The sequence below is a fragment of the Cyclopterus lumpus genome, chromosome 17 (genome assembly GCF_009769545.1).
Source record: "Cyclopterus lumpus isolate fCycLum1 chromosome 17, fCycLum1.pri, whole genome shotgun sequence".
Classification (NCBI taxonomy): Eukaryota; Metazoa; Chordata; class Actinopteri; order Perciformes; family Cyclopteridae; genus Cyclopterus; species Cyclopterus lumpus.
Window position 1 is genome coordinate 10755037 of NC_046982.1, and position 24222 is coordinate 10779258.

A 24222-nucleotide genomic window follows, 5' to 3' on the forward strand; every position below is an offset into this window, starting at 1 on the left:
TGGCTCAGAGATATATTGAAAAAATAAATGTTTGTGAGAAAAAGCCACTAGAACACCAAGACTATCCTGTTCAATATCAATATTTCCTTGGGTAATAATGTAGTTTCAACGATTCAGTTCTTTTTTGCTTTTTAACAGTCTAATAATGTATCTTTTTCAAACCCTGAACCCTCAGGGACTTACTGATGTCACCTGAGAAGAAGTTCACTGTCAGGGCCTGAAATGGTGTAAATATGAATGGGACAGCACTTTGTCGTCAAAAAACAAATACACAAGCTGACAAAAAAATGGTTCACCCCAATTAGTAACATTAGATGAAGGGCATGACAACTAGAAACATGTTAATATCGAGTTAACTGGAAGATGCAACATTCATTCCCCTACAATCAAAGGATCTGTCCTAGAGCTACATCTTGAAACTATGAGTCTGTGGTATCACCGTGTTTTTACATCTAGTACGGAACACTCAAGACAAACCTGAATATGTACAGCAACTGAAGTTTATTGGACTGAATGAATTTTGATTTGCTATTACAGACAATACAAAGCAAAGGGTAAATATACTATAACACTCAATGGACAGTTAGTGACAGTTTCTCAAACAATCATATGGTGTACAAAATGGAGAGTCTGAAATAGACACGGGTCTACTCCTCTTCTGAGAATGACTGATATCATCTTCATCATAATCTACTTAAATCCTGCCACTGTAGTAGGCGGACATGACAATATAATATTTTTACGTGCAAATACAAAAAAAGGGAAAAGGGAGTTTGGTCTCTTTCTTTTTGTTTTTTTAAAATAAGCTCTGAAGAGTGCCGGGGAACAGAGTGGTGTCAGGTCTCAGTCATCTAGGAAGTCATCATCGAGGTTCACGTCTGTGGTGTCAATGTCATCCAGCTCCATGTTGTCCAGGTCCACTTCCAGCTCATCCAGAGTCTACATCAAGACACACACACAAAGGATAATTTGTTTTCATTAGAATTATTTTTCATTTATTTAAGCATATTTTATCCGTAAATCCTGTTTCTTCTTTCATTTTATGTAAAACACATTGAACTGTATTTCCTATATTTAAACATTTGGCCGTTCTGTGTCTTTTTTTAAAGACACAGAACGGCCAAATGTTTTTCTATTTTAATCATTCAACCAATTGCAGTTCACAATATTGGATTGACTATGAATTTATTTGGATTAAGTAGCAGTAACCATTGTATGATCAATAAGAATCTAATTTGAGATATATTTATATATATATCTATCTATCTATATACAAACACTATAATCAAAAGATAAAGAGAAGAAATACAAGTCCAACCTCTTTTTGTGACTGTGATAACTCAGGGATTTCCTCCTCTTCTACATCATCATCTTCCTCCTCTTCTTCTTCTTCTTCTTTGTCCACTGCTTTAGGAGGTGAAGCCTTCACAGCTGCAGCGACTGGAGCCGCTGACTCCTCACTGTCCTGTGTCTGCTGAAAAAAAGTGAGTCAAATAAAGTTTGAATATTACTGCCCATTGGTTCCTCTTGCTTTTATTGAACCTTTTGTAATATCTCATTTTGACTGATAACTGTTAGCTCAAAAGAAAATGTTGGACACTCCAGACAAACCTTGGAGACAGCAGGAATGAAGGTTCCTTTGGGCTCATATCCCTGAGCCTCCTCAAGAATATTCCTGTCTTCGTTAAGCTGAAAAATGTTGTGTAAAATATAGGAGATAGGATTGAGAGAACACTATAGAAATATTGTCAGCCAACAACACCTCATTTGTCAATGTAAAACTTGTGCAACTCACCGTGACGAGAGGATACTCTTTGGCAGGCCTAGAGGTGCCCAAGCAGGACTCTCGGAGGTAATGCTCAGCGGCAAAGGCTTCTTTTAGCCCAGGGAACAGATTCTCATACTCGGTGGGGTCTGCTAGAGACTCGGCCGCCTGTAATGACGAGCCAGTACAATGTGTCATGGTCAAGAGGAAATATACAGATAATCAAACTCATATTCTGTTCACTCATATCTAAAATCCTGTTAATGTAAATTATATTTTTATCCACCTCGATTGGTGCCGATTGTTTTCTTGATCTTAGTTTTAAAGTTATTTGCTGTGTCAATATTTTTCAAATAAACAATAACCCTGATAACAGAACTGACCTTCGTGTTGACCTTAGCCAGGTTCTCCCTCCATAATTTGACCACACGGGACACCTGACTGGGCAGGTAGGTGCGAGCCAGGAAGGCAGCTTCAGGCAGTCGGTTTGTTCTGATCAGAAGCTCCAAACACTGATCCAGACTGTGGAGAAAAGACGATTTGTACAACAGTTACCGTATGTTCAAAGTGATCAATACATATCTATTCCATAATTTGTCCACCAATGTCAAATTAATCTGGTACTCACTTCCCCTGCAGGAAGTAGGTCATGAAGGCCACATTGTTCTTGCCGTCCTTCTCTGCCCCCTCAGCCAACTTCCCCACCATTGTAGCGTTACCGGAAGCTGTTGCGAGGAGGAGCAGGCCACCGTAATCCTGAGCGTGGTGCAGGCACTCCTGGGCCAGGCCGAATTGGCACTTACTGATCGCCAGCTCCGCCAACTGCTTCCACTTCTGCTCTGACTGCAGGGGTTAAAATGACAAATATTAGAAATGTACTGGACAGAGAACCTGACCTGTAATGGCCTGAAATGACAACAATAGTCAAACTCTTGTGAGCCATTGTGAATTGTCTGCTGATGTTTTTAGAAGGCATTTGCATTGTGATATGTTGATAGAGTTGCATCAATTTCCATAATATGCTCCTACCTCTGCCTCCACAGCCAGCTGGTAGGCTATCTTCAACTCTCCCAGCTGCAATGCCAGCTCAAACCTGTGTTCTGGGTCTGTGGACACAGCCAGTGCCTGCTGCTTGAAGCCCTGATTAGACAAATAAACAAAACCCATCAGCTTACAAGCACAGACTGTAAATCTATTTTGGATAATAAAAAATAAAAAAAACATAATCCTTTATCAATTAAATATCACCTGGGATCACTGATGATGATATTATCATCAGTGATCCCAGATGATATTTAATCATTTATCATTACCCATGCATCTTATCAAGTTGGTTACAACAAATACTGCATCTTTTCTGTTACATAAATTGAAAAAAAAAAACTGAAAATGTTTTGCAATTAAACTGACTTGAATTAAATAAGGACATAAACTGCTAACTTATTTCCTTACCTGTTTCTCCAAGAAATGGGCGACTCTGGTCCGCTGCTCTTTAGGAATTGTGGGAAGCACCTTGTCAGCCATTCCAAAGTCCCTCCTCATTACAGCTGTCTGGTACTCCAGGACGGAGACCAGCAGGGAGTAGCTAACAATGTTGAGCTCCTTGTCTCCAAGGTACAGACGGTCGTCTTTTGGTATGTAACCCAGCAGGTACATGGTTCTACATGGAGAGAAAGCAGTTTGCATAAAATATTCAGCATCCTTCACAGTAATCAAATACACTCTTACAGCTCAGCGGTTATCTTTCTAGACATTGTATGCAACTGTGATTAATTTACTTTATTGAGCAAAGCATAAAGTTGCGTGAAAAGGCAGGTGTTACATTTGATTCATCTAACCCTAACCTACTTAAATTCAAGCTTAACTATCTGTATGTGTACCTGTCAAGGTGAGCAATAGTGACGATCTCTCCTCCTACATAGTAGTTGAGTCTGTTCACAGAGCTGGTGTAGATGAAGCAGTCTCCTACCCAAAGTCCAGTCTTCACAATCTCCTGGATTTCTCCCTGGACCTGGACATTAAATAAAAAACAACAATAAGAAATCGCACAAAAGGTGCTGAATATTAAGGTATTTAATGTGAAGAAAACACTCCTTTGTTCTTTGAGTTGAAGCTATACCATGGAATAGAACTCTGGGTACAAACAATATCAATTAGGACTTAGGAGTATTTTTTATCATTTAAAGTTAAAAGCACCCACCTCGAAGGCATCTTCAATACCATCCTCTGTCACTCCTTCATTGTTCTCTTGAGAAGCAGCTACTTTTTCTGACATATAACGAAGAATGAAAAAGGACTCTTCTGTAGCAATGCAGACCAGTTCACCAGAATCTGACCAGAAGATCTGGGTCAATTATAAAGAATATGAAGGGTGAAGAGAGAAAGAATGAGAAAAAAACAAAGTTACTAAAATGACTGGACAACAGCCTTTTTAGGGCTTGAAAATTAAAATGAAAAGTAAGTAATTCTTACGTGTTTGGGCTGGATCTCAATACGGCGGATCATGTCGGTGTTCTCCCAGTCATAAAATGCCAGGCCATTCACTGATCTTACCCCAAGCAAGAAACCTCCATAGATCCCTTCAGGGAAGAATGAGAACACATCCAGTGAGAAAGACAGTGGGAACTATCCACTTCAAAAACCACACGTTTACTACATTACAATGTTCACATTACCTTCAGCTCCAAAGTCAGGCTTAAAAGATTTCTTTTCTTTGAAATTTTTGAAGATTTTCACAATACTGTTGCTTTCTCTGATGGCATATCTGTTATAGAAAAAAAGAGCTTTGCAGTTAATTCTCTGATACAGAGGAATACATGAGGGAAGTATCGCACCCATTTCCAACAACATACTCACTCAGATGAGTCATGTGCCCAGGCAAACTCCTGTGCTGAGCCAAAGCTCTTGTTCCTCAAAGCCATGGCAGTATAGATGATATACTCTCCATCTCCGCACACCACAACAAACCTGGTGCACACAAAAATGTATAAACCTCTAATCTGGGAAACAAAAATAAAATATTCAGAATTCATTCATTGTCAATATGCAACATAGGGACGCACAACAGTGGTGGCGCTCATGTCTGCCCCTTTCTGAAATAATCATAACCTGTCAACGGGTTGAGTCTATGCATACCTTCCATTAGGGTTATGCTGAATTGTTTGGGGGTAAATCTCACAGCTTCCCATGTCTTTGACAGCCAATGGCAGCCTCTCTCCATCCTTGATCTCAGCGTCACCCATGGCATTCAGGTTGGCTTGCTGTATCTCGCTGTGTTTAGCCCAGATGATTTTTCCGTTCGTATCCATAGACATTGCTGGCTCCTCTCGACCCACCTACACAGCAGACGTTGACAGAGAAATTTGATATATTATTAATACAATTAATCTTGATATCTTTTACAGATCAAATTACTAGTAGGTGTTTCTTTTCAATCAAAACACATGTATAAGAATCACTCTCTCTTCTGCTCACCTTGATAATGATGCTGCCTTCATCGTAGCCTAGCGCCACATTGTTGGAGCCCCTGAGGCCGCACACACACCACACTCTCTCCATGCCATAGTTCAGGGTACTCTCCAGGCGGTAAGTGCTTGAGTGCCAGATACGCACCGTACCTACAGTGGGAGGTAAAGTTGCATAAAGCAATGATCAAACAGGCCATGAGGTGAGATGCATTGTGGGGGTGTTTGTGTACAGAGTTGAGGATGAGTGGGATTCCTGCTCACCGTCCTCTGATCCAGTAATGATGATGGGCAGTTCGGGGTGGAAGCTGACACAAGAGACATTCTGGGCGTGGCCTTCCAGAGTCTGAACACAGGTCTTGTTCTAAAACACACAGAGGAAGAAAGTTAAACATGTAAATATAGACACAAAGCTAAAGGATGTAAACAGAAAGGATGGCGCTGTTCAATTATGAAAATAAGCATTCTTTTTAGAACCATCAACTCTTTCAGCAAGCTATAATTGTTTTTGTAACAAAAGAAAACTAGCCTGTGTTCTACTTAAGAGTTTATTAGATCCATGATTTGTGTTCTGTGAATTATTTTCACCTTCTTGTGAATGAAGTCATGAAAGTGTTCTTACCTGGTAGTCCCAGATCTTTACTTGGCGGTCATCAGCCCCTGAAATGAGGTAAGGCTTGTCTCCTCCGCTATAGTAGTCAATACAATTGACCCCTTTCTCATGCCCCTCCAAAGTAAAATTAGGAGACGAAGAGCCTAGTTGCCAAACCTGAAACAGCCCAGAGGACACAGCAGAGAATCAATGAATGCACTTCAAAAGACCTTTAATTATAAGTATATCAAAATGATGTCTATAATTTAAAAAAGGCAAGAATGTGCTAAATTTATAGTCATTAAAAATATGTAAGGCAAAAGCATCTAGGTGTCCCACAGTCCCAATGACAAGCTCAAATTAGCAGCAGGAAAGACATCAGCAAGCGGCCCCTACCTTAATCGTCCTGTCCAGGGAGGCACTGGCAAACTGGTTGTTGTCCTTGGGGTTAATAACAATCTGCATGACATAGTGAGTGTGGCCCTCAAACACCTGGCTGCATGACCACTTCTTATCCCAGTCCCAAAGCTTGATCAACATGTCATCTGCACAGAAACACATTCATGCTTGTGTGCACTCAATACACATGCATTTGAGGACACTGATATAACGAGACCTTTGAGTTCTCGAATCAGTATGTCAGAAGAGGATGCTACCGATGATAATATGATGAATTTACGAGCTTACCACTGCTGGTGAGGATATAGGGCTGGGTCGGATGGACAGCGATGCAACGGATGTAGTCAGAGTGGGCCTCAAACATGTGGACACGCTCCAAGGTGTTGTAGTTGAACACTCGGATCTGCATGTCATCCTGCACAGGGAGAAAAACAAAGGGAATATTAGCCGAATAGACAAAAATAGACAAGAGTAAAATACATTCCAACATAAGCAGTTGGTATCTGCCATTTAAGTCGAACACAATGAGAAAAATGTAAAGCAAGACTATCAGACACCACTGCTCAATAGTTTACTGCACACACCCACACAACACATAAACCACCCTAATTAAACACATTTAAACTCAGGTTTATACTACTAGTTTGCCGGGGTTATGGATGACAATGATCAGAGTCCTGAACCCAACGGAAAAATGGATGAAACTCACCGCTCCTGTAATGACCCAGTTCTTCCTTGCCACAAACTTAGAGGCTCTGACAGGGAGGTCACATACTTCAAAGGTCTTGACGAGAGTCTGGAAACAAGGAACATTGCTGAATCCGTTTGCAACAACACCATCCCTGCTTTTATGTGTGTGATATTTTGTGTTAATCTGTGTTCCGTAATGCAACTTTGTCGTCGAGAGAGATCACACCTGTGTTTCGTGGTTCCACACACAGACACTGCCGTTGTACAGACTGGCAAGCATCCATGGCTCGGTTGGGTGAAGGTCCACACTCTTCACTCGGTCTGACCGAGCCGTCAGCCTCCGCTTGATGTCCAGCCTCAGAGGCTGAAAAGACAGACGACATCAGCGTCTTTTCCTTATTACATGGTCATTTCGCTAAGACAATTGTAAAGACAATAATAGGACAGGTAGCTAAATGACCGTTAGCATGTTAAAATGAAGCCATATATTTCACTCATTCCAATAATCCTAAACATCTCATCATAATGAATTCGACAACTGACTTAAAACAAATGTAGTAACGATTAACTTAAGCTTACAAACAACCGTTGTTTAAAATATAAAAAGCTGTTAGCGACAAGTTATCCTGTGAACTCAAGCTAGTTAGCCGCTAAGCTAATTACAATAATGCATGTTTATTTGACAATTTCCCTGTCATTATAAACATAAATAATGAGCCTGTACGGAAACAAACATGCCGGGGACTATTTTAAATGTCTCTTACCATGTTTTATCCCCGTGTTGTCACAATAAAATCAGTTAAATGAGAAGTGAGCCGTTGCAATCGGTGTCCAACTGTTCCGACTGGTGAGCAGAGCGCTAGACAGTAGACACTGACGTGGAACTTCCTGAATTACAATCTCGCGTGAGTTGTGCTCTGAAAGTGGTGACGTGACATGAAGCTGTCGACGGGCGACTCGGTGACCGGAAACAAACCTGCACGGTTTGTCTCTCTGCGTCGTCGCGATGCCATTATACCAAGAGATTTTCTGATTATTAATTTGCTCTACTTGGCACGTGTCTGATATTTACTGAGCAATATAATCATTGCAGCACATCACACTCACCACCACCTAGTTGATTCAATTACATTCATGACACTGGAGGGGGCTGCCCTGACATGGCCCTGCATTTGTGAACACTTTTTCTCATTGTAGCTACAGACCAACACATATTGTTTTCTTCAGGAAAGATTACGTTTTAGCATAAAATAAGTTGTATTGTTAATCATGAGTAAGATGTCATTGTGACAAGAATACTTTCTTGAAAGAAGAAACAATACACACATGAATTGTTTAGGTCATATTAAAACCAAGTGTGATATCAAAGCAAAATTGGCCTGATTACAAATGGCTGTCATTCAGTTCTTTACAAAACATCTTTGTAATACCTCAAGTGTACAGTCAAACTGATGCTAGCGGGTAAAGAGTGGTGGGAACTAGTCTAATGATTTACTTAACCATCTACCAACTAGTTTCCTGAAAAAACAAGACATTAATTGAACACTTTAGAAATTAACTTTAGAATAAACACAATCATTAAAAGTGTCGCTTTCAATTATTGCTTTTGTCAGTAATAGTGATCTATAATCATGATCATCAGTTGTATCAACTTTTCCAGAGTTACACACTACTTAAAGTTCAAAATTGTATTATCTGAGGCTTAGATTATTTTGTGTTATTGGTTTAAATAATGTAATAATATGTTTAATATAGTCTCATCCCACCATCAAGGTACTACCATGTTTTCCCAGCAGATGGCCATTTAAACTATTAGTTTATAATATACCCCTCTGTAGTGACTGTAAGATGTGTTCAATTAATGTGTAACTGATTAAACAATGTGAAATTATAACTCTTCTACAAGTCAGTTTACTGGTCTTTTTTATTAGTTTGGCTGGCTAGCAGCCTAGCAGCCATCTTGCATATGGTAATTAGCATATGCAATGAAAGTATACTTCCATTCTCTTCTGATGTTAAGACCCATTGTAAACACACAAATTTGAAATTGAATAATTATAATAACATGTTTGTCTTACTCACAACACGATATGTATGTCTAAAAAGCACCTTTATTCATTTTGTTCATACATTTGGGAACATATATTATTATGGAGCAAACAAAGACCTTGTTCACAGAGTAAGTTAAAATAAAAACATATTTCTGCCTTTTATTCTTTTCTCTTGAACACCTGGACACAAACGACATTTTCACACGTCAGCTCCTGTGGGAGGAAATAGGGGTAATTAATTTTTTTTATGACAACAATAACAGTGTTAAAACTGTCCTCATCCTACTTAACAATCACCTTCTACTGTGCAACACATCCCACACATCCTACACATTCATATTTTATTCATCAGCCCATATTCTGGTTCAAATATTTAAATAAATATCCAACTATCACAACAAATACTGTCAACCCACCAGGTAAAGTTTGCCTCCTTCGATCCAGTGTTTCCAGCCGCGATTGGCCTTCTCTCCTTTCTGAGTGCACACCAGCTTGTCCCCCTCCCAGGTCACCAGACACTACAATATACCACATATAGTACAATCATTAAACAACAAACTTCATTTATTATTTAGTGCACATTTAAAGTATATTTCACTTAAACCATGTGAGTTAATTTCCTCTCAAGAATTCCCTGCCTCTATCTCTCACATGACTACTTTTACCAGGCTCACTTTTCTAACCTGAAGGTTAAAGCCGTCATGAGGACTCACCAAATCACCAGCTTCTAGTGCAGGCTTATTCTAGTTGCTCTTCTTTTGACATAGAAATGTACTGAATGTCAGTGTACCTCTTCAGAAATTGTCACTGAAAAGATGTCAGATGTCTTAAAATTATGACTGAACTGAAAACAACGTCTAATATAGTTTACTGGCTTATGACAATACAATGCTTTGATTTACCTCCAGTTATTTAATTAATTAAGTTAAAATTAAAAAACAATCTTTTTTTACTATATTTTCCTGATGGCTTGATTATGGCTAAAATGCACCATTGCCAAATTATAGATGTCAGGTATATTAAGATGTAGACTGACTCTTTTCACTTCAAGGACTATATATGAGAGATCAACCCACCTTGATGTTTCTGTTGTCTAGTCCCTTGGTGCACTCATCAAACTCCACCCCTACAGTGAAGGCAAGCTCATAATTCCTGAAGGTGCTCAGTGTTTTGAAGTCAAACTTGTCTCCATCTTGGCTGACCACTTTGGTCTGAGATAGAGAGATAGCAATTTTCCTGGTAGCAAAGTCAATATCTAGGGCAAGAATAGAGAGACTTGATTAAGCCATCTTTTCAGAACAGCTATATTCTAGTATGTTTATATATATATATATATATATATATATATATATATATATATATATATATACAAATCTTCACAGGAATAGATAAAGTAATGTGGATATTTCCTCACTTCTGTGTTTAGTCTTAGACTATACTGAAGGTCTATCTGGAAAATTAGGTCTTGATTTCTGTCCATGATACAGAAATCAAGACCTCATGTCCACGAACAATTTAACATGAAGATACATATATTTTTAAAAATAGAAATCTGAATAATTTTAGTATTTGGTATCCTAGATGTTGTATATTCTGGTGAAATAATTACCTGACAAATACATGTTTGCATTAGCTATAGATGAGCAAAAAAACAATTTTAACACAAATATTCAAATTGTGTGTTTGTTACTTGTGCAGCTTTTCTAACATCTGTAACATCACCTTGAAACACTAGTTTAACACATACTATCTTAAGCAAAATGAAACCCACCCAAATTTAAAGTTTCTTACTCAACACTTTCAAATACTCCTCAAATTTGTCACTGGTTTCCAGTATCCATTTCCCACTGAAGTTTGCAGGCATGGTGGCAGCTGGTGATGCCATTGTGTGTGTAGACTTTAGACAGTGTACGGAGGGGAAAGGTGCAGGGTGTCATCCTGCTTATATATAAGTCAAGGGGCATTAGGGCAGAGAACTATTGATAAGTGAGTTTATAGCTTGAAGAGGATTGGCGGGGGCAATTGTTTTTGAAGACTCACCCTTTTCTTTTTAGTCTTTACACAGTCATTGGTGGAGGTTGTGCCCCCTCACACACGCACGCACGCACGCACGCACGCACGCACGCACGCACGCACGCACGCACGCACGCACGCACACACACACACACACACACTGCAATGGTGGTCAGTGTACAATGTACAGACAGGAGAAGCTATTTTGCAACATCTGCCAACAGTGTGTGCCCTTTATTTGTTCAGAATACACAAACTTTTAGCATAAAGGTCAATGAAGTTTAACTGGTTTTGAAGTTTAATACCCCCCAGCATTTGTGACTAAGTTTGGAATGAATTTATACATATATAAATTCTGTTATGAATAATAATTTATGGTGTGGCTTTTCTAAAAAAAAGTGCAATTAGATTATAGTTATAAATGATCTTCCTCTTTTTCTTATCCAGAATCTATAAATTTGCTAACTTTTTCTTTTGTTGTAAAGTTATAATCCTTGAAATGTCCATCACATTAAACCCACTCGTATACAATTTTTATTTAGCATTTATATTGCTTACATTATTAAATAGGCTTAGTTAGATACTTTTCTTTATAGGACTTTACATTGTTAGTGGTGGAGTCCACCGTTCCAAAGCTGGATTCAAATAAAGTGATTACCAAAAGAAATGGCAGTTTTAACCGCTCAGAAAAAGACAAATTACATTATTGAGCACTGTTTACTTTATTGGTTGATTTTACAATGAATGGCACATTCCCAAAGGAGCTGAGAGCGATAAATACACACATTATATCAATATCCGTTCAAGAGACATCTGTAGTAGTAATTTAAAGCCTCAAACACAATCATATTCTTATTTTTCCCTCCACAGCATTCTCCTTCAGAGAACTGAAATGGGATTAACCCACTGCTCCTTTGTCTTAACCGACAGCCTTCACCTTCCCACTGGTCATTTCAGTGTGTTGCGTTATGAATGTGGTTCACCCATCAGAACAGCTACACCTACAGTATGCATGCGTCCAACACATCTAAATTTGGTAATCAATATATATATATATATATATATATATATATATATATACAGTATTGCATTTGTTGATATCACATGATATACAGTCTTGATGGAATATAAATGAGTGTTTCGTAGAAAATAATATTCATAACAATAAACACATTGGGTAGACGGACATATGGAGTGATGCATGAATGGACCAAAGTGAGATTGGATGGTAAGTCAGAGGCGTGGGATGTGTCTGCCATCTCTCGGTAAGCCGATGTCAGCAGGGGACACCGCCTCGTTCAATAAAAGGCAGCTTAGGTCTTTTTGAAGATCTGCTTGCAAACAACTCCTGCAGCTCTCAGCTCCTGCAGAGAGCAAAAGACAACTTACATTTTTTTGATTCATACAGACTCAGAATATAAGTTGGACTAATGGGAATAACCAGGAGGATGACAGAAGCTTATCCCCACCGTCTCCCCTAAATCTTTGCCTACACTCTCAGATTTAGCAACAGTAACTATGGGAGAGGCTGACGATGGGTCAATTGTTAGTAAAGGATGCATGGAGACATTGAATGCTCAATATTTCGAATAACTTAGCTAGAGGTCAGGTACAGTTTTGTTGAATATCTTCTAGCATTCACCTTGCAAAGTATGTTCTGCCACCAGAGGCCCCTGTTGCTTCACATTCAAACCCTCTTTCAGCTGTGGAGACTTCCAATTAATAACGAATTTCATAGCTGCTGATTGAAAACATCTGTTGGCATCATTTGAAATCATTTGGCATATTATATTTGGTTAGCTTTGATAGCAGTAATCACACAGAGGGAGATCTGATAATGCTGAGCTAATGTAAATGGTAATGTGCTCGTCATTACTTTAACGTCTTTTCAGATGCTAATGGTTTCATTACAGGCAACGGTGGGCCACACTATGAACTTCACAGAGGAGATTAACTAAACGCTATTGAAGTTCTTCTAACAGAAATTAGATTGGAAAAGTCAAGATAATAAAATGGCAGTGGCTGTTATTGCTATGAGCTGGATCACTGTGGGCCTCAAGTAAATTGAGGACTAGACACTTGAGTCATTTCTTTCCCCTTAGAACAGTACCTTAAGAGAAAGTTCCTTATGCAGAAATAGTATGGTTTACTTGGCTATAAAAGAGTTACACATGAACCTCACAGAGTCTAATGTTACTGCTGCAAGAGCTAGTGGGCCAATTCATGAGTCACACATAAAAATACAGCACACATACAGTGCTGAGAGGCAATTTGGATTTGGATTAAAATGTCCAAATTGCATGCATTAATATTCATGGCAGAAGCTGCTGTTTTCTTACCAGATGAAGCTCATCTCCGTCCACCCAGTGGGTCCAGCCTCTTCCTTCAATCTCTCCCTTCTGCACACACACCAGCTTGTCTCCCTCCCAGGTGATGGTGGTCTACATGAGGTCACAGGTCAGGGAGAAAATGGGATTATAATACATGATGCTCCAGTGCAGGATTTATTAAAGGTAGCAATGCGGATACACGCACATATAGATTTAAACATATAAGCTGAGTGTTGGCAATACTATTAAGGATTCTGACATAAATCTGCACATGACCCTTCTCTCTCAGGCACCCTCCAGCTTATAGCTTATCTATAATCAGCCTATCAACATACAAAACAGCCTTTTCAAGGGGGACCACAGATAATCTTTGATCCTATTTAGTATTCAGGGATGCAATCTGATTAAGAATTTGAGTCTTGACGTACTTCTCTGCCTCTCCCACTTATTTTCCTGCAGTTTCTGACACTGCTCTTCATTACATCAATTCATTGACACAAGCGTGAAAAGTTTGAGGAAAGTTTTGCAAGTAGGTGGTAAGTTTTGCATAAAATCTCACCACACTATATACTCATTATAGTCCTGAGGGCGGCCACAGGTCTGGCACAAACGGGAGGTTGGGAAGGTTCAACAGGTTTCTCAAAAGTGTGAAACAGTATCGCATCATGTGTACATTCATTTAAATCCCCCCCTGGATACACTGGCTACAAATGCTCACCACACATTTCCTGTCATCCACTCCAGAAAGATCCTCCTCAAACTCTTTGCCCACATGGAAGTCCATGTTGTAGTTTTTGAAGGTGCTGAGGGTCTTGATGATGATGTGATCCCCATCGTGGACGATGTCCTTGTCGGGCTTCAACAAGGTGGCGATTTTTCTGATGGCAATATTTACATCTGCAACAAGTCCCAGAAGAAGGTGGAAAGATAATAGGAAGAAAGTTTCAGACGTATGTGTGTATGTACATATTTACAATCTATGGCATGTTTCCATCAAGCTTATACACAACAAGTTTAAAATAGCTGATATTCCTAACAATAAAATATTACATCAAAATCTAATATAAATTTGGATTTCTCTCATTATTGATACAATGTGAGACTGGAAACAATATTCTAGATAGCTGCAATGCCTCCAGAAGTTACATTAGTAGGATTTTTATGAATAGTTTATTTACAGGTGTTAATTGTTTACAGGAGCTCTAATGATGATACGTTTTCTCCCAATGCCGGTCCTCCAATAGCGCCTGCTACAAACTCACCAAGAGCCTTCAAGTACTCCTCGAAGTTATCACTGGACATCATCTTCCAATATCCGTTCAGATTAGCTGGCATGTTGGCTGTTGCTCTGCTGCTCTTACTCCCAGTGAGTGATGAAGAGTTCCACTGTTGACGGCTACTTGTGCCAGAGTGCAGAACCTGCTGTCAAAAGCCCCAATTTGAACCAAATTCACTTTAATCCGAATACCTCCCACTTCCCTCCCTCAGTCAACTCCACGTAACCACTCAAGTCTCCCAATGCTTTTCCTACATATTGAATGCTGGCATGCATACATAATGTAGAATAGCCTTATGTTGGAGAGTGCTTATGCCGCCTATATGGGATTAGGATGAGTACACTTCCTTTATTAATTGACAGAGGGGCATTTATATGGAGTTCCACGTGCGGCAGATTTGGCCTGGTACTGTTGTATAAAATGTGGTCATTTTAATCATCTTATAATTATGATGCAGAGTCATTAACAAACAACCTAGAGTGGACTACAAAGTGTGGATAATATGCAAAGTACAACAGCAGAATCACCTGAGCTTAAAATTATCTGGCTGGAAAACATTAATGTAGCACAACAGGACTGTCATATCTTTTGTTTTCGCCTAGATAACTCAATTAATTTGATAATCTCTCTTTTGCAGCAAACCCACTGTCTAAATCCTTTACTGACTGGGACACAGACAAAGACACACACACACACATCTTTCAAAGGATGCCAGTCAGTATCAGTCACAGTGGCGCTTTCAGCCATTGGCCTCAGTGAGAAAACACCTCCTGTAGCTGAGCAACTGTCAGGATTACTTTAAATCCTTTGGTGGAAAAAATAGAGGCTCACAGACAGTGTGTGTGTATGATAATGGAGAAACGGAATAGATCCACAGTGAAATGCCGGAGGCTGCTGCAGAGTAGGGACACCAACAATGATCCTCAGAAGAGATGATCCATTGTAGACTTCTACAATTAAAAAGGTGCATATGAGGCATTCTGGTATCCTTAGGATGAACACCAACTATACAATCTACTCACACAAACGGCGCTATTGTTAAGGCGGATTCCTTAGACATGAAGGCCAACAAACAATTAATACATAAAGGTTTCCGTATTCCTCCACCAGCATATCACACCTATAGACAGCATTATATGAGGCAATTTCTTTTTTACCTTGTCTGCTTTCTGAAAATAAAATCAATTATTTTCTCAAAGGGATTTTGTTTCTTTAAGGTCTTTAGTTCTTATTTTCTAAAATATCTTAATGTCAGACAATAAATGTTTTAGTCCAGGATTATTGTGTTATATCTTTTCTGTCTCTCTGTAGGTGGGATTTGGGATGCTGGGTGGACTTAAACTTATGAACTCTAAAATCCTGGTTATGGTTATGTTATACATTTAGATAGGAAAGGAAAAAAACACCACTCAGACAAATTATTTTTCAAATATACAGGATTTTATTTCCATTTATCCAACTCTGCGATGATGTGAAATATGTAAAACTACAAAGGACGAACACTTTTAGCAAACAAATATTCATTGGTACCGTGACACAAAGATGAGGCTCAGTATTTGTAACTCAGCAGGTTGTGCAAACCTCTATTATCCCACTGCGGTTCAGTGGAAGTGAAGAAAGCTTCCGGTCTCTGAAGAGAAGCACTAATCTGTGGGTGATTGTTCAGTTGGATGCTGCAGCAGTCCATCCATCAGTCATCCAGACTCTCTACAGCATGCTTGGCGAGCGGCCTCAGCACTGTGCCCTTATTTATCCTCTCGCTGTCCTGCGTGTAGAGCTTGTGCTGGTGAATATATTCTATCACAGAGTCCGGGATCAGGTATTTCACACTCAGATCCCGCCTCAGAGCCCGGCGGACCTCTGTGGCGCTCGTCTCATTCCTCACCCATTCCCTCACCAGGAATATGTTTTGACGGTGGCGCGAGAGCGTGTCCGACACGTGCACGGCCCTCTCGGGCTCGAGCCCCCCTCGACTGACGCAGACGAGGCCGAAACGTCCAACCACCTCCTCCACGTGGTCGTCCTGCCACAGGCCAGGGATCCTGAACGTTTCGAGGAAATCAGCTCCACACAGGAGCTTTACCTGAGGACAGGGGCCTGAGGGGGGAGGCGGAGTAAGACAGTGAGGCAGACGCCTGCTCAATCTTAACTAACCAAGCTATCTGGCAATATTAAGATACAGTATGTTGATATGCAGTGAGTGATTTATTTTGAGAATATAAAATGGCCATGATTAATAATTCTGCTGTATGATGCTTGTTGATTTAAAGAATTCCTTATGACAATAACAAGTTGCCTCAACTTAGACCCTTAAATCCTTTCTTTTTAACGCCAAAAAGTATTCACTTATGAGCCCAATCCACTGGGTGTTTGCCAACTGGCTAATTCACTATCAAGCTACACACTTTGGCAGACCCAGAACAAAAGCCTGAAATGTCTTCTTGAATGAGTGATCATATTTCTGGGGGACAAATGCTTGAGTGTGGACCAGGCAGAGATAAAATCACAACATTAATAAAACTGACTTCTAAACACAACACAAATTAGACATGCGTGGTGCTGGAGGCTAAAGAAAAACACATCAACACCAATTACTGGGAGTTAAAATGTTGCCAATAACACTCAAACTGAACTTTGACTTGTGTTTGAAGACTCAACATAGACTACAATTAAAAAACCAGCATACAAGCTTTTTTATTTAGCAAAAATACATATTTTAGCTGATTCATTTTTGATAGATCTCACAGCCAATCGTAGATCTTTATGCCGTGTTGTATAAAAAAGCAGAAGGGCCCAAACAAATATCCGTGGTAAAGGATTTGAAAGTCTTAAAGTATTAAACTTATCCCCAATACTCTTTAACCACATTCAGATGTCCACAGATCACAATTAAGCTTTGCACATGCACAATAGTAGTGGTTGATGCAAATCCTTAACCCTTATGTTGTTAGAGGGCTTGTTAAAGACGTGATGAAGTAATTTTCTGAAAATAATTCAAGCACTTGGTGTTTTTTACAATGGAAGAGAGACAACCGTGACACACGTGGATCTCTAAGGCTGTGCTTACATGCCAAAGGTACATGCTAACATGCTCATAATGAAAATATCCCATGCATGCATTTTGTGACCTTGCCTGAACCTATATAAATTAAGGTTGATCGGCCACGCCCCTTCTGTCCTCCCCCTTCCCCGTGATCCATATTTCATTGAATCGCCAGATAGAGGACTGATGCTGCCGTTCTGTACGATCGGATTGCAGCTGCAACTGTCACCAGCATCATTTTCATAACCCGCTACACAACAGCTCTGTATTTCCCAGTTTCTCTCCCAAAGTCGCAGCGTGATTCTGTCCCCCAAAAGGAGACACGGCCTTGGTGCTTGCTGAGCCGATGCCGGTCTGTTCTATGTTTACCCAGTTCACCATCTTAGTTTAGCACGTTTGAATGCTAATATTTGCTATTTAACCCGTGACACAATGTGAGGCTAAGACTGAGCCCGTTTCATTAGTTTAACAGATCTTTGCAAAAGAAAAATTCAACAAACAGTTGTTGAGGTAATCCCTTCACTTGAATCATTTACTTTAAACATTATATTCGGACCAAAATGGTGGACTGACCAACTGACACCGCCATCCCAAAATGAGAGAAAAGACATGTCTGAGAGCAGTCAAAGTGTTTCTGACAGTTAGAGGTTCTTACTTGAGAGGGGAACAGTGTTTCCATCGGGGTGCGTTGCTGTGCTCTGCTCATACTCCTTCAGTATACCCCCATAGTGATACCTGCCCAAAGATATGAGAGAGAGACTCAGAATATATTTCTAAATTTAAGAAATGGTAATACAGACTTTTCCTTATTCATATTTTTTGTAATTCTTCCTTTAACATATTTTGTTAGCAGGAGCTAGTTTCTACATGAGCATAGCCAACATGTTTTCTAAACATCGTGCCAATAAAGCCTCATCAAACTGAACTGGATTAGGAAAAGGGAAATATCGATGAGTCACAGAAACTAAGCTAACCAAGTAAAGCTTCTTAAAAAGCTCCAGTACATTTGCATGTGTAAGTGTTGGGGAGTGACAGGACTTGTGACGTGGCCTGCTCACAGCCTCTGGATAACAACGGGCCATTTCATGCCTTGATCAGCACCCGTGTTGCGCAAAAACTAATGAGGGGATTTGTAAAGAATGCAAAGTGGGGAAGAAGTAGAGTGAATAAAATGGATGAAGTTCAGTGATACAAGTGTGTGACACTTTGTTTTCTTCGTCTTTAAATCAGGCTAAATTGTGTAAAATGATTCAGTGTGAAGAACACTTTTTCCATTACACAACTACTTTGGGCCAAATCCATGACAAAGCCCAGCTGCAAATACACTTCATATTCCTGCTCAATAAACTGCAATATGCAGTGGACCAATACCCATGGATATGCTTTATTCACATCACTTACTCTCTTCACTCATATATTCATGTCCCAGACAGCCTTTTCCTACACAATTCCTACTCTGTGGGAAATTAACAGCAGGAACTCCTGATTTCACCTCATCAAAAACACAGTCCTGACATGGTTCCAGTCGAGTCTGGCAGCCCTAAAGAGACCAGAACCTGGCAACACATTGTTCCACAAGCAGTTGAGGTTGGCATTAAGAAGTACAGGCGGAGCAGCAGCAAAGGAGAGCACATCCATGTGAGCTCTGCTGGTGCTCTGGTAAAACTAGGACATGTCAGCAAAGACACAATATTTGTCTTATACCCTATCAATAATTAAAAAAAGGATGTAACAACAGACAGTAATACTAAAAGCTAATGAAAACAAACAGCAACTACTGAGTGGGATACAAACTGGGACAAGTTGTGCTTGGTTCTGTCAACAGAAACAACAAAATACAGGACACCGATCAGTATTTAAGGTCCCAATACTTTGACTAGCTGCACACAATATGTACCCTCAGTGTCAGCCCGAAAGCTGAAATGATCCCCCATCTAGCATGATCTTGCATGGAAACCTTCTTTAAAAAAAAATGTTTTTTAAAATAAGCAACTCTAATGTGGCTTCAAACATGTTGTGCACCTCATGGTGACCGCAGTCGCCGTCCAGTCTGGCTGCTGGCTCTCCCATTCATCCACCGTGACCCAGTTGGAGCTTTGGAGCGCCAGCTTTGCCATAGCAATTCGGTGCCTGGCCAGTACCAGGCCCTGCTTTCCATAGCCGTCACTCACTGGAGACACGATGCCACCCACCACCTGGTACTTGCCTGAAGGGAGAGAAGAAGATTAATACAGTTTTTCTGGGTCATGATAGCCGATGCAGAAACGGAATATAAATCAGAAGATGAAGTAAATCTCTGAGATACCGATTTTAATATTATTAGCGCTTCGTCAGATCTCATATTTGAAGGCAATTGTTACAATTGATCTTTTTTAAAAACAGGGTGATGAAGGCGCTTCATCACGTCATGGAGTATATCATTTTACAGTGTGAGCGATTTGAAGGGTTTGCCTCAAGTAATGAGAGTTAGACTAAAAGTTTTAAGATTCAAACTTATATCAGGGAATACAGAAGCAAACTGAGTTAATAAAAGAGTTTAAAACATGTATTTGCAAGTGTTCCACAAACACTCACAGGAGAATAAAAACAGCTCCCGTATGCAGCTTTCAGTAATGTTCTGATGGTTACCCTAAAACAAGTCAGCTGATGTCTTATAGGTGAGGGGTCAAAGGGAATCTGTAAGGGCATTAGTTATGTCCCTGCCCTGTGAAATGCTGCCCTGTGAATAGAGCTGATTTAGGACCAATATAAGGATGTTGTTGTGACTGGGCCAGAAACACTAATGCATAGCAGCTTTGGAGGTAAATGGGTCTGGGTTCTTATGAAGGGGACCTGTGTGCTGACATGGTCGTTACATGGTTTCATGTCGTGGCAGTGCATGACAAGACACACAGCTTAGGGTGACTCAGAACAAGGTGTGTAACTTATGTCCTGCAACATCATTAAAAAAAAAGATATATACGTTTTGTTATACTTGCAAACAATCGATGAAAGATGATTTTATTGATTCCTCTTGTTGTCTATAGTTCAGCAAATAGACAAGATAATGGGGGTGTTTAAAGCTGCATTAATTGATATTTGGACCACTTGGGCGCAGAAGGGCCCAACGAGCTGAAACAAGTAGCCTTCTTATTGTCTGATAAAGCCATAATAATAGCCAACTGTCACATCAGGAAGACACAGAGCAAAATTACTATTAATTTAGAGCTTGTTTATGGCAACCTTATTCTCCTTTGAGCTTTTGAATTCAACCAACTCCTGAGAGAAAATATCTTTAACTTGCGAGGTGCTCAACTTTCTTCTCGAGCTTGTCTCAAACTTTGTATATCTGCTGGATGGATCATATACAGAAGGTTTATCAGGGCTTGCTGGCTGTAAATAGCGGCCTGCTGCTACTTTATTTTTATTATAAAAAATAAAAAAATAGTTTTAATTATCAGGTTTCTATTTGCTATGCGTGTACATTATACGACCAGTAGCCTCAGCTTTAAAACAATGCGAGCAACATACTAGTGAAACGTGTCTCGTCAATACACTGTAATTTTACAGTTAAAAATATCCTAGAACACTTTTATATATTTTTTGCCACGTCACATGCCCCAAATCATGTTTTAACAAAAAGAAATATGATGTAATGGAATTTCCAGCATTAATAGACGGTATATGAATAAGCTGGCATAGGTATTCATACATTTATTTATGTGTATTCAATTCAATTTCAATTCAGTTTATTTTGTATAGCCCAATGTCACAAATTAGCCTCAAAGGGCTTTACAATCTGTACACATACGACATCCCTGTTCCAGGACCTCACATCGAATCAGGAAAAACTATAGAAAAAACACTTTCACAGGTATGAAATATTCACAAGTATTCTATTTCGTTTTAATTTGAGTGCATTTATGTTTCTAGTAAAACAATACATAATCCATCATTGTGGCATGACTTGATAAACCTGATAGTAAATACATAATAAATCAGGTATTATGATTCTCAATGACAAAAGTTCTTATCAGTCAGAAATACGCCTAATTTTAAATATGTATAGCTATCTACAGACTGAGGGATAAAATACATAAGAAACCTCCTTTTCCTTTACAGTAATTCACTACATGTCTACAACTATTAGATGCAACTAAGAGATGCAATCATTACAAGACATTACAATGGGCTACTAAATTTGTGCTTTTCGTGGCTAATGTCTGTAGCTGACCTGTGCTGTGCATGTGGTCTCTGGCCAGCTCAAACAGCCTCATGTGCTGGTTGGTGATGGGATTAAAGGAGCCACAGGCTAGCAAGACGAGTGGGACACGGTGGGTGGCCATCTTGGTTTACCCCTCACACCGCTGTCATAGAACTGTGGGGGAAAGCAAAAGCAAAATCAAATGTGGAGAGACTGAAGAAGTCTGGCATACGAGTGTGTCCTCTTCAAGAACCTTCTCCAGGATACTGTGCTGAAAAACCTTAGCTCGTACATCTACAAGTCATTTTGCAGTGCTGTACCTTTTGGCACAGGTTCATCATAGTTGCATTTACCCCATCAACTTATTTATCATTTGGTGGGAGTTTTTAATCCCAAAGCACTTTACATTGTATGACAATAGCATTAGTATAGACAAGTATACCCTGCTTGTTTTATTTTTTACAACAATTAGTATTCCCACCAAGTCATGCTATAGTGTCACTTTAATGTTTAAGTGCTCCTTGTTCTAGACAAAGTTATATACAACAACAAAAACATTGGCAATCTACTGTGTGCAAACACTGCACGGCAGACATTAAACAAACCGCAATGAACAACTTTTAAAGTGTTGACCTTGTGTGACAACACCGCAAACTGACAATAGTGTTCACCGACTTTGTAGTACCTTCCTGTGTGAAACTGCACACTTCTTTGATCTGGGGTCGTGACAGGCGCATGCTACGTGCAACAGAGAAAGGGGTCCTCGCTGGTCGCTTTGACACAAACTTACGTAACGTAGAAACTATGGGTTGCTGTGGGTTTTGGGAGCCGTTACGGCACAATTACAGTCGGAGGACAGCTCAAACAAATCAATGACGCCTTGGTGTTGAACTAGAAGCTAACATGAATTAGCCTCGCGGACCAAACCCCTTCCGAATATATGTATACACGACGCTGAAAAGTAGCACATTGAAACGGTCATATAACCAAAGACACAACGGCTAAAGTTAGGAATGACAAAGAATAGCTTTACCTTCTTTTCACATCACTGTTTGGTAAGTGTGTCACACTGTTTCGACTCCCCTGTTCTGAGAAGCTGTTGCTCGATAGTTCCGGAGAGAAATCCCGACTGAAGTGCGACCCCTAGTGGAAGCAGCTTAATCTGAGCAAAGTGGCGGAGCTCTCCGTGGTACTGGAGTCTTTTAAATTACACGGAGTGAATAGGCCGATATTATTGTCATGCATTAGCTATTTATTTGCGACCAGTATTACATTGGTATACATAATGTCAATACTTTATTGTGCCTCTGTGGATCAGGAGAATGTCTTCTCAGAAGAAACCTTCTGTATTTGTGTAAGCTGACCTTTACAGCAGTGCAACATCAAACAGTTACATGCTCCTAGTAACCTTTCATTCCATTGTTGTTAACTGCTTGTCAGATGGAAAGGAGAAGCTTTGTCGAACACTAATTGACTGTCTGACAATGGATGTACGACCATTGGCTTTTCCAATAACCCTGCTTTGTCGCAGAGGGACATGGATAACGTTGAAAGAATGGGATGGTTCAAGTAAGCACTATAGCATTTCACAGAGCATTGGTATATACCACTAGAAAATACAGTAAACTGCCCAATGAATAATGTTATAGCTGCAAGAATTGCATGTGTGCATACCGGGTATGCATGTACAAATAACCCTTTTCATATATTTCATAGTATGGTAAGTGCAGTTATTCTCGACTATGAACTGGGTTACAGAGGCGTTTTGCATTTCAAGCCTAGGTTTATTATAACGTTCCTTAAGACTTTAAAGTAAAACTATTGTACAAAGTGTGCATGCATCCCTTATTTTGTCTATGTGAAGACTAGAATAATCATATTTCTAGGCTAAAACCTGTTATTGATTTTACTGCTCAGACTATCAGTTAAAATCCACAACTCCCTTCATACCACCAGAGAGGAGTTTGACTTACCCAATAATCTGTGATGCCACACCAGAGTTAGTGCAGACAAACATAAGAAGAGCTCCCAGATTCATAGGAATGGAGGAACATCATCTCGTTTGGATTGTTTTGGGAGGTAATACTACTGTAGCATGTGACTGGCATGTTAAGTTTTTGTTGAAAAAGTGAGACTGGTGTGACAACTAGGTCTAGATAGTGTGATCTGAAAGTTTAATGTATATACTGTACATTTTTTAAAACTATTTCAGGGTGATATTTGTAATTTATTTGCTTTTTAATGTTGTTTTTTGGCAAATTAAAGTTCTTATCACGGTGAGGATTAATCATCTATGTGTTATAAACAATAACAATTTGGCAAACATAACTTGTTGAGTACATTATTTAGTCGTAAACGTTTTGGACTTGCTAGAGAATACAGATGCTGGAAAAAGTGGAACGTAACTGAGGCCTA

At 39.6% G+C, this 24222-nt stretch overlaps 4 protein-coding genes across 5 annotated transcripts; all 4 read right to left on the reverse strand.

Annotated features, from left to right (window-relative positions):
* Positions 1–478: 478 nt before the first annotated feature.
* copb2 (COPI coat complex subunit beta 2) lies at positions 479–7848 on the reverse strand. Of its 2 annotated transcripts, none has more exons than XM_034555902.1 (22): positions 7675–7848; positions 7137–7274; positions 6930–7016; positions 6509–6635; positions 6218–6366; positions 5852–5998; positions 5494–5593; positions 5240–5382; positions 4901–5100; positions 4622–4732; positions 4441–4529; positions 4238–4344; positions 3966–4109; positions 3646–3776; positions 3218–3425; positions 2795–2905; positions 2394–2608; positions 2149–2287; positions 1796–1933; positions 1612–1689; positions 1319–1474; positions 479–939 (listed from the first exon to the last, which is right to left on the reverse strand). In XM_034555902.1, the coding sequence occupies exons 1-22, from the start codon at positions 7675–7677 to the stop codon at positions 844–846; spliced, it is 2817 nt and encodes a 938-aa protein (XP_034411793.1). In that variant the 5' UTR covers positions 7678–7848; the 3' UTR covers positions 479–843. The 2 variants fall into 2 exon arrangements, with proteins under 2 accessions (XP_034411793.1, XP_034411794.1); XM_034555903.1 differs by having other exon boundaries at positions 487–939; positions 1319–1471; positions 7675–7788.
* Positions 7849–9120: 1272 nt separating this feature from the next.
* On the reverse strand, positions 9121–10853 carry rbp2b (retinol binding protein 2b, cellular). The gene is made up of 4 exons (XM_034556348.1): positions 10753–10853; positions 10038–10216; positions 9378–9479; positions 9121–9174 (listed from the first exon to the last, which is right to left on the reverse strand). The coding sequence occupies exons 1-4, from the start codon at positions 10844–10846 to the stop codon at positions 9121–9123; spliced, it is 429 nt and encodes a 142-aa protein (XP_034412239.1). The 5' UTR covers positions 10847–10853.
* Positions 10854–12232: 1379 nt separating this feature from the next.
* rbp1.1 (retinol binding protein 1, cellular, tandem duplicate 1) lies at positions 12233–14639 on the reverse strand. Its single transcript, XM_034556349.1, has 4 exons — positions 14567–14639; positions 14023–14201; positions 13314–13415; positions 12233–12338 (listed from the first exon to the last, which is right to left on the reverse strand). The coding sequence occupies exons 1-4, from the start codon at positions 14637–14639 to the stop codon at positions 12288–12290; spliced, it is 405 nt and encodes a 134-aa protein (XP_034412240.1). The 3' UTR covers positions 12233–12287.
* A 1368-nt stretch (positions 14640–16007) lies between these two features.
* nmnat3 (nicotinamide nucleotide adenylyltransferase 3) lies at positions 16008–22915 on the reverse strand. The gene is made up of 5 exons (XM_034556347.1): positions 22841–22915; positions 21838–21981; positions 19647–19830; positions 18280–18359; positions 16008–16678 (listed from the first exon to the last, which is right to left on the reverse strand). Exons 2-5 carry the CDS (start codon positions 21947–21949, stop codon positions 16272–16274), a joined length of 783 nt encoding a protein of 260 aa, XP_034412238.1. The 5' UTR covers positions 21950–21981; positions 22841–22915; the 3' UTR covers positions 16008–16271.
* Positions 22916–24222: the final 1307 nt, after the last annotated feature.

Coding starts and splice junctions, on each gene's coding strand:
- rbp1.1 (XM_034556349.1), bottom strand. CDS start 14,639: ATGCCAGCTAATCTGAACGGATATTGGAAGATGATGTCCAGTGATAAC. Junction 14,202..14,566: donor GGAGTACTTGAAGGCTCTTG/GTGAGTTTGTAG, acceptor GACTTGTTGCAG/ATGTAAATATTGCCATCAGA. Junction 13,416..14,022: donor TGGATGACAGGAAATGTGTG/GTGAGCATTTGT, acceptor GACCTCATGTAG/ACCACCATCACCTGGGAGGG.
- copb2 (XM_034555902.1), bottom strand. Junction 7,017..7,136: donor TGTGGAACCACGAAACACAG/GTGTGATCTCTC, acceptor CCTTGTTTCCAG/ACTCTCGTCAAGACCTTTGA. Junction 5,101..5,239: donor AAGGCAGCATCATTATCAAG/GTGAGCAGAAGA, acceptor TCTGCTGTGTAG/GTGGGTCGAGAGGAGCCAGC.
- nmnat3 (XM_034556347.1), bottom strand. CDS start 21,949: ATGGCCACCCACCGTGTCCCACTCGTCTTGCTAGCCTGTGGCTCCTTT. Junction 18,360..19,646: donor GCGACTGCGGTCACCATGAG/GTGCACAACATG, acceptor ATCTTTGGGCAG/GTATCACTATGGGGGTATAC. Junction 16,679..18,279: donor AAACACTGTTCCCCTCTCAA/GTAAGAACCTCT, acceptor CTCCCCCCTCAG/GCCCCTGTCCTCAGGTAAAG.
- rbp2b (XM_034556348.1), bottom strand. CDS start 10,846: ATGGCATCACCAGCTGCCACCATGCCTGCAAACTTCAGTGGGAAATGG. Junction 9,480..10,037: donor TAGACAACAGAAACATCAAG/GTGGGTTGATCT, acceptor GGTATATTGTAG/TGTCTGGTGACCTGGGAGGG. Junction 9,175..9,377: donor AAGGAGGCAAACTTTACCTG/GTGGGTTGACAG, acceptor TTCCTCCCACAG/GAGCTGACGTGTGAAAATGT.